This window comes from Trachurus trachurus, assembly GCF_905171665.1.
Source record: "Trachurus trachurus genome assembly, chromosome: 5".
Taxonomy (NCBI): domain Eukaryota; kingdom Metazoa; phylum Chordata; class Actinopteri; order Carangiformes; family Carangidae; genus Trachurus; species Trachurus trachurus.
Window position 1 is genome coordinate 1,295,512 of NC_139896.1, and position 14,087 is coordinate 1,309,598.

Sequence of the window (14,087 nt, forward strand, 5' to 3'; positions counted from 1 at the left end):
AATCCCATAATGAGCCTCCATAGCGTAGCTCTGAGCAGCTCATGGCTCTGCTCCGCCGTTCTAAAAACAGCTTGCACCGACAATTAAAGGTAACAAACCTACTGCTATGACTATAGGGATTATGGCAATGGACCAATTTGCCAAAATGTTGAACTATCCCTTTAAATGTTCTTGATGAGACAAAAGACATCATGTTGAACGTGAATATTCCACTCCTCCTGTCTCTGTAATTATTATTGTTTGTTCATGCTGTGAGATCTGCAGGTGTCTTCACTCTGTTATTAGTTGTTTTAATCATCATCATCAGCTCTGGATTGATTTATTATGTAGAATTGATCCTGGTGGTGTAAACACATTCATTTATTTAATAGCTTTATATTTATGGAGAGTTAAACCTTTAAAAAAAGAGCGAGACAGTGAGAACAAGAATCAAAAAGAGAGACAGACAGATGTATAGGAGACATGTCTGTTCAGTGTGTTTATGCAGCTCCTATATCCTCCTGTAGGAAACACTATTAAACACACACACACACACACACACTTTTACAGTTATGTAAGAGAGTGTGTGTTTCCCCAGTTAGTGACAGCAAAATGCTGTTTGCTGTTATTTGCCGTAACCACACGACTCGGTCTCTTCCGCTGCTTGTGAAAGACTAATACAAACAGCAGAGGCCATAAAGCAGCACTTTGTTACCACTCTCAGACTATTATCAACGCCCAGTAATGATTTCCATTGTGGAGACACAGTGTACGGCTCAGTGTACCGGCTCATTCAGCAGCTTCTCTCCCTCCCTCCATCTCTCTGTGTGAACTTCTAGAGCTGCTGTAAATCACCATCAGCAGACTCCAATCACACACTGCAAAAACTCAATCTTACCAAGAATATTTGTCTTATTTCTAGTCAAAATTTCATTTCTAGTCAAAACAAATCTCATTATACCTAAAATATGTATATTTATACATATACATACATAGTTATACATTAAAAATTAGCTTGTTTTTAGACACTTATACTTATTTCAAGTCTATTTTCATTTGAAATAAGTAGAAAAATCTGATATTGGAGCAAGTTTTTCTTTCTTATCAAAAAACTTACTTTCACTGGCAGATAAATTGATACTTAATTCAAGTGAAATTAGTTTGAAACAAGTGAAAATGATCTAAAAACAAGATAAGTTTCAGGTGATGAGTCTTATTTAAAGTGGAAAGAGTTTAGTTTTGACTAGAAATGAGACATTTTGACAAGAAATAAGACAAATATTCTTGGAAAGATTTTGAGTTTTTGCAGTGTAGCTACAAACATTATCGTCACAAACATTATCGACACAATAGTGACTGAAAAGGCACAGGCAGAAGTATAATGCTGATATTAATGCCTATCCTACATACCAAATTAAGCTACCTAGTTTTTGCAGTGCAGTCTGAAGCTTAAACATATACATCCAGTCAAAAGGTGCTCATTGCTATGTGAGTCACAGACCGGCTCAATCTCCATGATGACAGGGGGAAGAAGATGACATTCAAGCATCTTGTCGCCGTCGCTGTCTCTGCTGCAGGAGAGCAGGAGCACAGGGTCCATTATGGAGTCACACAGGTTTCAGTCCTGGTCAAGATTCTTGAATCCAAAGGTTAATTTACAATTAAAACAGTTTTTTATCTGATAATAACATTTAATGTGAGTCTCAGTCTGGTTTCAGAAGTGGTCGTCGGTGCCTTGGACAAAAAACAGCAGTTTTGTATTCGTAGTTCTTCAAACGCATTTGATTCAGAGGATCGTGAATTATTTCTTGACGAACTCAGAGATGCTGGTTTGGGTTTGAGGGCTCTAAAAAGGTTTAAATATTACCTAACCAGTAGGACTCAACAACCTAACAGTAGGGCCACAAATCATCAGAAATAAGGCTCCATTTTGCTCCCATATTATTTTCTATTTCTATAAATGATTTAGGTAAAGACATGCAAGCTAATTTACATTTGTATGCAGATGACACAATCATATATACATGTGCTCCCTCTGCAGACACAGGCAACAGACACACCTCACACTGCATTTCACTGAAGGGTCTGAATTGGTTTTAAATGCCCAGAAAAACTTTGACAATCTAAGAATTTCCATCCATCATTTATATCAATTATTTTAAAGAATGCAGTGAGGGAAGAATGTCATTGTGGCCTGTGTCTGAGTATCTGACATTTTGTTTTATTGTTTATTGTGTGTCTTGTGTTGCCGCTACCTCGGCCTTACTAAAGAGATTTCTGATCTCATTTCTGACTTCCTGGTTAAATAAAGGTAAATAAAATAAAATAATGAATAAAAGCAACAACACTGATGTTCAGTCATTGACACGACATGTATGCACAGTATGTTGTTATTAAGATGAGACAAAATGACACAAACCAACTCATCTTCAGAGAGCTCCTCATTAAATACAGTAAAACATCATGACCTTGTTAATGTAGTTACACTCCACATTTACACACGTATACACATATAAAACACCATTAAACCAGGCCAGTTGTGATATATTGTAAAAAATACACAATAATATCGGTTACAGTACAGTCGTAGCACCTTGACCTTTCACGACGATGTCTCTCTCTCTCTCTCTTTTAATTGAATTAAACCCTAAAAGGCACAAAGGACATTTAATGAGTCTTAAAACAATACTGACATTTCCCTGTGTGCATTAAAAGCATTAGTGGTCACGGTGATGGTTCCCTGTGTCCAGACTGGCCTCATGGATACAGACTGATTCTAACCCACAGCTGGAGAAGAGACATTCAAATCTAATGTGAATTTCTGCACAGAGAAATCACAGTTACAGAAATCTTTAATGCTGTAATCCAGTGCATGAATGGGCTTATTCACATGTAAAGCCACCCATTAAGGAAAAATGGTACAGATATACAGACACAACATTGTTGGTACCCTTGTGTTGAAGAAAGAAAAACCCACAATTGTCACTGAAATAACTTGAAACTGTCAAAAGTAATAATAAATAGAAATTCAATGAAAATTGTGGTTCAACAGAATCATTCTATAAAACAAACTAATGAAACTGGCCTGGACAAAAATGATGGTGCCCTTAAAGGTACATTGTGTAAGAATTCTTCCCATCTAGCGTTGCGGTTGTAGATTGCAAGCAACTCAGTCGTACTTTTCATGCTGCATTCAGGTGAAATTGGGCAGACGGCAGACGGACGACAAGCCTCTATGTAAACAAGTGGTCCGTGGACAATATGTTGTCATGGCGATGTGGTATTGTTTTACCGTCTTTCTCTGGACTTCTGTGACTAAAATGACATCTGGTTTGTTAGCGACGGCCGTCTGCCCGACTGCAGGTGAATGCAGCATCAGTGTAACGCTCCATTCCATAAAAACATGGCGACACCACATGGCAGCAGCACCGAGCTTACCCGCTCCATGGAGATATGAATGATATGAACGGCTCATTCAGAGCTGAAAGGAACACTTCACTTTGTTGATGGGGGGAAACGTACTTTTGAATCGATTTTCGTGAATAGATAACAGGAGAAGTTACACAATGTACCTTTAACTTAATCTCAACTTAATATTTTGTTGCACAACCTTTTGAGCCAATCACACAGATTCCAGACGCCCTGTACCAGGTGCAGCGAAGCAGAACCAGAACAGAACCGAGCTTGATTCATGTTTCACAGTAGGAACTTGTTGTTGATGTTCTTTTTTTTGTGTGCTTAATGCATCTGTGAACGATGAGCTGATGCTGATGTGACTCCAGTTTAGTCTCATCTGTCCACAAAGCTTCTGGGAGAACGTCCTCTGGTCCTTTACTTTTTTCAGTTTCAAGTTCTTTCAGTGACAGTTGTGGGTTTTTCTTTCTTCAACAGAACGGTACCGACTATTTTGTCCACGTCTGTATGTAAATTATTTGCACTGTAGTCCATCACTGCCCTACAACGGAAGAAAGGGGTAAAACTCCTCAGAGTGCAGTTCTGAGAAAAATGAGTTTGAAGTATTTTTGTTGTCCAGTCAACGGTATTGAATTTAGGATTCTGAAAATTGTTCAAATTCTTGCTTTTGCGAGTAGTAGTCTAGCTGTGTAAAAATATTTAACTCAAACTTAACATTTTACCCTTATTTCATAGTTACCTCTGTCTGTTTGTGCATTGAGGCAAAATATAAGCTGGCCATACAACACAAGACAGGGGAAACTAACTCCCATTGGTTGGTAGAATGGTAGCAGCCTGTTGTACAGTAGGGCGAGTTGTGCATTCTATACACAGGAAGCAAAGGGTAACTCTAGTTACGGTGATATGATAATGTTGAGTCAAGATATTTATCCACATGATGTAGAAGACCTTTAATGTCCCAAAAATGACAAAATCTCATTTTTTACAAAAAAAACGAGTTACCCCCTTCTTGTGTTGTAGGGCAGATCACTCGTCAGTGTTCAGTGTTAGGGTTGCTCCTCAGGGATCTGTCCGGGGATCTTGGCCCCCTGGTCTACAGTGTTTCTGGGACCGGAGCTCACGCCGTTGGAGTTGGAGTGGGCTTCGGCCGAGCCCGTGGTCCTCTGGATGAACTGGAGGAAGTTCTCCTGCAGCGAGCCCGAGCCCTCGTGGCTCGACGCCCCGAACTCGGCGGGCTGCGCGAGGCGGCAGCAGCGCCGGAACTTGACCAGCTCCTCTCTGATCTGTCGGTTCAGCAGGCCGTAGAAGAACGGGTTGACGGCGAAGGAGGCGTAGGCGAGCCAGGTGACGGCCTCCTCCAGGTCCCCGGGGCTCTGCATGGAGCCGCTCAGGGACATCTGCAGGTGGAAGACGAAGTAGGGCAGCCAGCAGACCAGGAACTGGCCCACGATGAAGAGCAGCGTGAGCGCGGCCTTGCCCCCGCTGAAGGCCCTCTCCGGGGACAGCCTCTGGGGCAGCGAGCGCGTGGTGGCGATCATGGTGGTCTGGCTGTTGATGGAGTCGGACCGGTCCTTGGCCGGGCCGGCGCTGGCCCACGTCGGCGCCGGGACCTGCTGCAGCGCCGCAGAGCGAGCCACCTTCATATGTCATCATAAATCAACATGGAAACAACATATTAGATATATAAAAGGAAAGATCGCAAAGTCAATAGCAATCCTGTATAAGTCCAGAAATATATTAAAGGGATATTTCACCCAAAATTGAAATTTCACTCATTATCTCCTCCCCCTCATGTGGACTAAGGGCTGGGAGAAGTTTCAGAGTCCTCCGTGGCTTCTCTGAGTTATAGGGGGTCTCGGCGTAGCAGTACATGTCCATATAACGGTTGCAAATGGATACCAACTGTCTTCGTAACAAAGACACGACAAAATGCTACTCGTATGTAATGTCCGTCTTGTATTGAAGCCCCGAAATGTGAAATTGTCCCGAAAAAAATTAAATTTTTATTTATTTATTTAAAAAGGACAGTGTGCAGTGACATTACTTATTGAGACAATAAAAGGATGGCTGCACCAGATTTAGCGGAGCCGCTAATTTCCATCTGTAGTCCTGTTTTACATAAGTACATAACAATTTGACAGACAAACGGTTGCGACAAACATGGCAATTAGTCTATATTTCAAGCTTGTTTTGTAGCTGAAGCTTCTCGAAGCTCCTCTTACCGGTGCGTCCAAATTTGACGAACCGGGAAGAGGAGCTTCCGCTACAAAACAAGAAAGAAAAAACTTGTTCCACTGTCAGATTTTTCTACTTATTTCAAGTGAAAATATGCTTGAAAAAAGTAAAAAGTGTCTAAAAACAAGCTACGTTTTATGTGTAACTATGTATGTATATGTATAAATATACTTATTAATGAGATTTGTTTTGACCAGAAATAAGACAAAGATTCCTTGTAAGATTCTGAGTTTTTGCAGTGTATTATGTGATGTGACTGAATAAAGAAACTCATCATCATCATCATCATCACCTTGTAGACGGCGCAGTAAACGGCGAAGATGACCACGGCGGGAACCAGGAAGCAGACGACGCTGAAGAGCACGGCGAACACTCTCCTCAGACTGCTGTGGCTGGCGTGGAGCGAGCAGTGAGCCGCGGCGATGGAGCTGTGGTGTCCGTAGGCCGGCCAGCCGAACAGCGTGACCACGGCCAGCAGCAGCGACTTGACCCAGATCAGCAGCATCACGCCGATGGCCAGGTTGATGGTCATCTTCACCTCGTAGCGCATGGGGTGCACGATGTAGAAGTACCGCTCCACGCTGATGGCCGTGACGGTGAGGATGGACAGACAGATGAGGAACACGTTGAGGAAGATGTAAACCTGACACTCCAGCACCTGAAAAATGACATAAGAGGTTGAAAACAACAAGACCAGTGAAAAGAAAGTTATGCCACCTTTAAAGATCAAGTATGAACTGTGTTATTTTTTCAATAATGATCAATCTCATATTCTCCATTCAGAGTACCAGCTGCTTCCTTCTGGGAGGAGATGTAAAGTTCCCCGGAGCAGGTTGAACCGCTACAAACATTCTTTTATTCCAACATCTGTTAATATTCTGAATGCACATATTTTGTGTACAGTTGATAAAACACTGTGTACTGTTGTATGGGTCAAAGCTCAAAAGGCTTCCCTCGACGAGCTATAAACCGTCAGAGCGACATCAGGAATGAATTGGTGTCTATGTTCGCCACCAGATCTAGGTGGACTGCCCGAGTGGTGAGACACTTGAAAAGGATGCCCCACCTTTTCTCATTGCGTCGTCCTACTTTGATGAGCATAGGGCCGAAGCAGTCCATCCCGGTTGAGTAGAAGGCAGGTCGGAAGAGCCTCAGTCTTGAGGGGGGCAGATCTGCCATTCTTGGGACTGCTGGTTGCCCTCTCCACTTCTTACACTCAGGACAGTGGTGTTGATATTTCCTCACTGCTTCTCTACCTCTCAGAATCCAGTACTTCCTGCGGAGCTCCGCAAAGACACGTTCAGCTCCAGGATGATGCAGCTGCGCATCACAGTGCTGGATTAGGAGCTTCGTGACTGGGTGAGAGGGGTCCAGAAGAACCGGATGCAGAACTTCAGAGCTTAGGCTATCACACCTGCGGAGTCTACCTCCCACTCTGATCAGGTCGGAAGACTCGTCGTACTCAGGAGCGAGGGTAAGTAGTCGGCTGCTGGATGGGATGGCCTTCCCGGCTTTCAGTAGTGCAAACTCTCCTTGGAAGCTCTCCATCTGAGCATGTCTCAGCAGGGCCAGCTCTGCCTTCTGAAAGTCATCAGCAGTAGGATGGCTGCAGCCCCCTGCAGCGACTGCGTGGAGGCTTTCAGGAGTTCCTGGTAAGTGTTGAACTGGTGTATGTCAGGTATTACTGGACTGGTTGACCCTGTCAACAGGCCGCAGAACACTGTCTTCCTCAGCTCCTCTACTCCCTCTGCAGGTTCTCCCGCCGGTGCCTTTGGCCAGTGGTTGGCCTGCAGTTGAAGAAACGGTGGCCCTCGGCTCCAGCGATTCTCTCCAGCCATCTGAGCCAGTGTCTTCCCTCTCGTGATGTCGTCAGCGGGATTTGTTCCCGAGTCAACATAGCGCCAGGATGCTGGGTCGGAGAGCTCTTGTATTTCTGTGACTCTGGTTCCCAAGAACACTTTATACCGGCATGAGTCCGAATGGAGCCAGTTGAGCACTGTAGTCGAGTCTGTCCAATACACCACCTCCTGGATGTCAAGAGTGAGCTCCTTCTTCAAGACCGAAGCCAACTGTGCTCCTGTTAGAGCTCCGCACAGTTCCAACCTGGGGATTGAGAGTTGCTTCTTGGGTGCCACTCTTGACCTCGCAGCCAAGAAGGCAACAAGGACTTGTCCTTCACCTCTGTCGGTGCGCAGATAAGATAAGATAAGAACACATGAATGCTCCGAATGTGCGAGTTATGTGCGACAGCTGGGACAGTTCACTTTCCCACAGACGCCAGGCTTGGAGCGGGTCTTCTGGTAGGTGGGGATCGTCCCATCCCCGTTTCTTGTTCCAGAGGTGTTGCACGATGACCTTGGCTCTGGTTGTGTATGGGATAAGGAACCCAAGCGGGTCGTACTGCTGGGCAAGCAGCCGATAGATGTTCCGCATAGTCGGCTCTGGACTTTCGCTCTGGTGACGCTTGTACCGCAGTGTGTCGGACTTGCACTGCCATACGAGTCCTAGAGTGCTCTCTTGAGGATCGGCTGATTCTTGGGAGAACCAGAGTACACTGCTCTCTGACTGGGACTCCACAGGTAAGTGGCCGATGACTGTGGGGACATTACCAGCCCATTGTCGCAGTTTGAATCCACCTTCCATGAAGAGAGACTGCAGGCGGTCCACCAACTTCTTAGCTTGCACTTCCGAGGGGAGACTCTGCAAACAGTTGTCAACGTAGAAATTACGTTTCACGGACAGACGTGCATCTTCTTCCGGCTCAGTGTGCTTCTGGACATGGGACTGAAGTGCAAAGACAGCGCAGCACGAGCTGCATGTAGTCCCAAAGGAAAAATTAGTTTGAAACAAGTGAAAATGATCTAAAAAGAAGTACATTTTTAGGTGATGAGTCTTATTTAAAGACATTCTAGTCTTTTGACTAGAAATGAGATATTTTGACAAGAAATAAGACAAATATTCTTGGAAAGATTTTGAGTTTTTGCAGTGTAAGGCCTCAACAGGTGGGAGGGAGAAATACTGAGATCAGCACATGCCTAACAGTATATAAGCCACACATTGATGATATGAAATTAGTCGCTCTGTCGCTCTCTTGGCAGTGCACCCCGATGCACGAAGTTCTGAACTGAATTTTTCTTATCTTTTGCCTATGTATGCGACTCGGGTTGTTTTTCTTTTACTTTGTTCTGAAGTGAATGAAAGACGACTCTACTTGAACATCCATCTTTTCCAGCATCGTGTTTTTATTTTACTTAATGGAGAAGGAAAAGTAAAGGCCCAAATAGGACGATACACTGCAAAAACTGAAAATCTTTCCAAGAATATTTGTCTTATTTCTTGTCAAAATGTCTAATTTCTAGTCAAAACTAATCTCTTTACACTTAAAATAAGACTCATCACCTAAAAATGAACTTGTTTTTAGATCATTTTCACTTGTTTCAAACAAATTTTCAATTGAAATAAGTAGAAAAATCTGCCAGTGAAAGCAAATTTTTTTGTGTTTGTAATAAGAAAGAAAAACTTGCTCCACTGTCAGATTTTTCTACTTATTTCAAGTGAAAATCTGCTTGAAAAAAGTAAAAAGTGTCTAAAAACAAGCTACTTTTTATGTGACAAGTCTTATTTTAAGTAGAATGAGATTTGTTTTGACTAGAAATAAGACAAATATTCTTGGTAAGAGTTTGTGCATGCAGTGTATATATACGTTCTATATATGTTATTTTCTTCTACGCACCGTGAACACCACCGTGCCGAAGAACGCCGAGCTGGAGATGATGCCCAGAGGCATGAGCAGGATGGCGCACAGCAGGTCCACCGCGCACAGGTGGCACACAAAGGCGAACCTCTTGAGGTGCGGCGCGCGGGCGATGGCCACCATGACGCCGGCGTTGGCCAGCAGGGCGATGAGGTTGAGCGTCACCATGCAGAACAAACCCATCAGGTCTTTGATCTGCGACTGGGAGCTGGTGACCACGCTGACGTCGGCCGGCACCGTGGGGTCCACCTCCCAGGGCGCCATGGTAACATTGGTCACCGACGGACTCGACGCCGAAGAAGACACCATGAGGTCGGAGGACTCGAGGTCGGCCATTATTCATCCACGTCTTTGTCCATGTGTCCCTCGGTTGTTGTCCTCATGTCTGGATGTCCTGTGGAGGGAACAGAACAGAACAGAAGCAGCGTGAGATTCAATCTGAGTCTAAGAGATCAATCTGTCTCTTCAAGTCCACATTTATGTACATCAAGTGTGAATGAACTGAAACATGTTGACGTTAAAGGGTAATTAGCGTTTTTTACAACCTGGACCTTATTTCTATCATAAAATACTGTGCTGAGAGTGACATGCAAACGACACAGGACAAAGTGTGCACTGCAACAACCGGGGTTAGCTGTTATCAACATCCGGGGTCTGTAGGTTGACCTACTGACCTCTGACCTGGATGATGTCATCTCTGAGCGCCGCGCGGCTCATTCTGATAATAATCATTCTGCTTCGGCATTCGGGTCCATTTTTATCTCAACTAGCCGGAGCTTTAGTGAGTCCAGGTTGAGGAGAGGAAGCCTGTGGAAGCTGAACTTCATCCAGCTGCTCATTTTGTTCTGACAAGTCAGAAACACGTAGAAACCAACCGTAGCATTAGCGGTAGCAACAAGCTCAGAGATGACATCATCCAGGTCATCCGGATGTTGATAACAGCTAACCCCGGACTCAGAGGGGAATAGCACTAGCCTATCACAACTAAATCTTGGTGAAATGAAGGAGTTTCTCTGCAGATAATGTGTTATTTAGAGGCTGCATTCTGCTGCCCTGTAGACTCCATTATACGGATATACGCGCCTCTCGGCTGGAGCTCATTTCATCACAACCACTTGTAATGACACCAAAGTTATCTGGGGGAGGAAATGATTAGATTTTATGCTAGAAATAAGGTCCAGATTGTAAAAAAAAAAAACGGCAATTCCCATTTAAATGTTTTCTTCCAGCTGATCTCCATTTGAAATCTTCGACCACTTCAGTCTTTCAGTTACGATACGATATGATAAACTTTATTGTCCCACTCAGGGACATTTGTCTTGGACTCTGCAGCTGCACCATAAATTCTTTGACGGCCACAATGACAACAAACAATACATCATCAGCCAACAATTACAAAACAGTGTTGGACATATCCCAACATAACACATACATACACTATACATATGCATAAAAGATCACCATAATAAAAGCACTATAAAAAATGATTCCACAAATGCACAAAGTTTGGTCATCACAAACACAAAGCATTGTGAGTAAAACTGTTTACAGAGAAACACAAAAAAGACTAGTTGTATTCCACTAAACACTCAGTTAACCAAATGACTTTCACTGAAACACAAGTGAAACTGACGATGAATCAGACTCAGTCAGAGGATAGAAACATGATTAATTGATATTAATCAATGAATCCTGTCTGTTCTGTCTGTCAGGATGATTAATCCGTAACACAAAGGTTTTTACACCAGTCAACTTTGGACTGTTTCAACTTATGAATATAAATATAAAGTTCTGCTCAAAGACATATAAAGAAAAAGGCTGAAAATACGATTTTAAAAGATCCTGATGCCTGACAGTGATTCATACCATGTACTGTACATACCGATGAGAATATCATGGAAAAGTTTATTTATGTCAGTAATTCAATTCAAAAAGTGAAATTAATACATTACAAAATAAACATTTAAAAAATAATTTCTAATATGAAAACGTTGGCCTTCTGAAAAGTATGTCCATCTATGTGCAGTCAGTACTTGGTTGGTGTTATTTGACTTGAACTACTGAAATGGACTTTTCCATGATATTCTAATTTATTAAGATGCACCTGTCTGTAATATATATAATATGTAATGATGCAATACTCTTTATAAAGCAACAGTGTCTTAATATCTCAGTGTGAAGCATTTTATAATGGCTTATAAGGTCTTAGTAGTATAATAGAGTTATAATGCTCTATAATGTGTTATGCTTATTGTTATAAGTCTTATGTGATTTTATGAGTGTTTATAATGATAGTTATACACGTTTATAAGCCAATTATAACACATTATAACTATATTTATAATGCATTATCGATGTGGGCATTGTCAGCGAGTTATTAACAATTATAACGTATTATAATACCTGACCTTATAAGTCTTGATAAAATGCTTTATTGTGTGTTATGATTATTGTTATAAAGCATTATGATCATTTATGAGTGTTAGCTATAGTTATACAGTGCTATAACTGCATTACAACTCATTATAAGTATGGTTATAAGGCGTCAAGTAAAGTGTTACCGCTCAAACTAAAGCTGACATCACATTAAAACAGGATCAAATAATAAATAGTTGAAATAATAATAAAACAATGACTCACCCGTCATCGTCACCACTGTGTGTGTGTGTGTGTGTGGTTTAGTCCAGAGCAGGTGTGTGTCTGACCAGGTGTCTGAGCTGCTGTTGAACTAAAACATCTCGTTGTTTCTATTGGTCCAAACGTGACGTTGTCCAGCTTCATCTGATTAAAAAATAAAATGTTCAGTGTTGCAGATGAAAGTGAGTGTGTGAAGTTTGTTTCTTCATCGTTGTGTTTGATCAGAGAAGATGAGATGAAGCTTGATCTTCCTTCTGTCCCCCAGAGACACTCTCCTTCCTGTCCTGTCCTGAGCTGTGTATGGCAGTGACTGTCACACATTGTATTCTGTGTGATTGTGTGTGTTTGTGTGTGTGTGTATATATGTGTGTGTGTGTGTGTGTGTGTTTCTTCTTTCAAACAGACACACACTCCACTGTATCCCCCTCCAGAGCTCGGTCGTCCCTGCTGGGTCCTAATTGCCACCAGGTTTAATGGGAGACAGACAACAAGCTGCTGTAAAATAAAGTACTGGTACTTACCAGGTGAGATTAAAATAAGTAAGAATATTTATCAAAAAAATGATTATAAAATCTAAACTTTGACTCGATTCTTTCGTACTCCTGCACAAAAGACCAACTATTCAAATCAGACTGCCTGTTGGAGATCCTGTGGGAATACTTCAGCAAACCATTTCCATATCTTCTGGAACTGTCCCTCTGTGACTCCATTTTGGAGAGAGATTATTGGAGTCCTGGAGGATGTTTTCAAAAGGAAAATGTTTTTAAATTTCAAAGTCATATACCTATGTGATCTGGATGGACTTGACCTTCCAAAGAGAGACAAATACCTTCTGAGAGTGTTGCTAGTGGGGTGTAAAAAGGCTCTGACCAGAAAGTGGTTTAAAAAAGACAAACCAACAATTAATGAAAGGATTGATATCATTTATAATATATATGTTATGGAGAGAATTACATTCAAACTCAAAAACCAATATGATATTTTTGAAGAGAACTGGTTGAAATGACTCAGCTACGTGTCAACTGTAAGACCTGATTTCATATAGATCACAAAGATAAGGCTAAACTCTTGATTAAGAAATGTTTTGCTCCATATCCTCAAGAAACATCCTTTTATGTATGATGTGTTTATGCTCGACTCCACTTAATGAACAAATCCTCCCCTTGTCATGTTACGTTTTGTTAACCTGTGTGTTTTTGTGCCCTGTTGGCACATATTGTATGTGTATTAAAAAAACCAATAAAAAGTAAATAAATAAAAAAAAAAAAATCTAAACTTGAAGGATATGGACAGATCTTGGATGCGTAGGGGCAGGGAAAGGGTCTTTGAAGGTTTATGTATTTCGGAGTATGAAGGTTTTGATGTTGGCTCGTAGCTTTAAGGCTTTGTGTGTTTTGTACATGATGATTGAACCAAATGTGTTCATGTAAATTTATTGTATTCACAGTTATTATAGACATCGGTGAAATTAAGTTAATCATTGTTCTTCCTTGTTTATGAAATTGCTTTAAGAAAGCTATTCCTCATTTCTCATAAAGTGTGAGGTATGAATTATCCTATGAATTTTGCCAAAGCAACCCATACTCGTCTGATTTTCTTATTTAACAATGTCTGCTTACTGAATCATGTCTTCAAACTTGTCTCTGTATTATATGTAAGTACCTTGTTTGTTTGTTTGTTTGTTTATTTATTTTCACATATCAAAGTTAAAAAAGATATAACATATAAAATCCAAAACAATGTGAAGGGGAATGCCAAAAAACCCTCCAGGGGCTTGTAGGGCGGCATTCTCCGACTACAGTTCTAAGCTAATGAGCATAGCTACATTTATGAGGTACAAAAGTCGTTCATACATAATAAATACAAACATGGTTTAACATGATTTAACATTGTACAATGCAATACAACAGCTTGATAAACATATGATAAGAAATATAAAATAATCCCAGTTTAGATAGGCAGACCACCTTAGTGATATTGTCTCTACACCATGATTGATTATAAATGTAACAGTTGCAAGGGGGGAGGTTCCTCATAAGCCTTTGACTTCTTACCTATCCGTTTCGTA

General features: G+C 41.6%; 2 protein-coding genes across 2 annotated transcripts in view; one reads left to right on the forward strand and one right to left on the reverse strand.

Moving 5' to 3' along the window:
* Positions 1–14,087, forward strand: part of gpx1b (glutathione peroxidase 1b) — a 320,730-nt gene that overhangs the window by 49,105 nt on the left and 257,538 nt on the right. The gene's annotated exons all lie outside the window — the stretch shown is intronic.
* gpr61l (G protein-coupled receptor 61-like) lies at positions 4,440–9,718 on the reverse strand (the record flags this gene model as incomplete). Its single annotated transcript, XM_083971195.1, has 3 exons — positions 4,440–5,030; positions 5,921–6,286; positions 9,362–9,718. The coding sequence occupies 3 exons, from the start codon at positions 9,716–9,718 to the stop codon at positions 4,440–4,442; spliced, it is 1,314 nt and encodes a 437-aa protein (XP_083827321.1).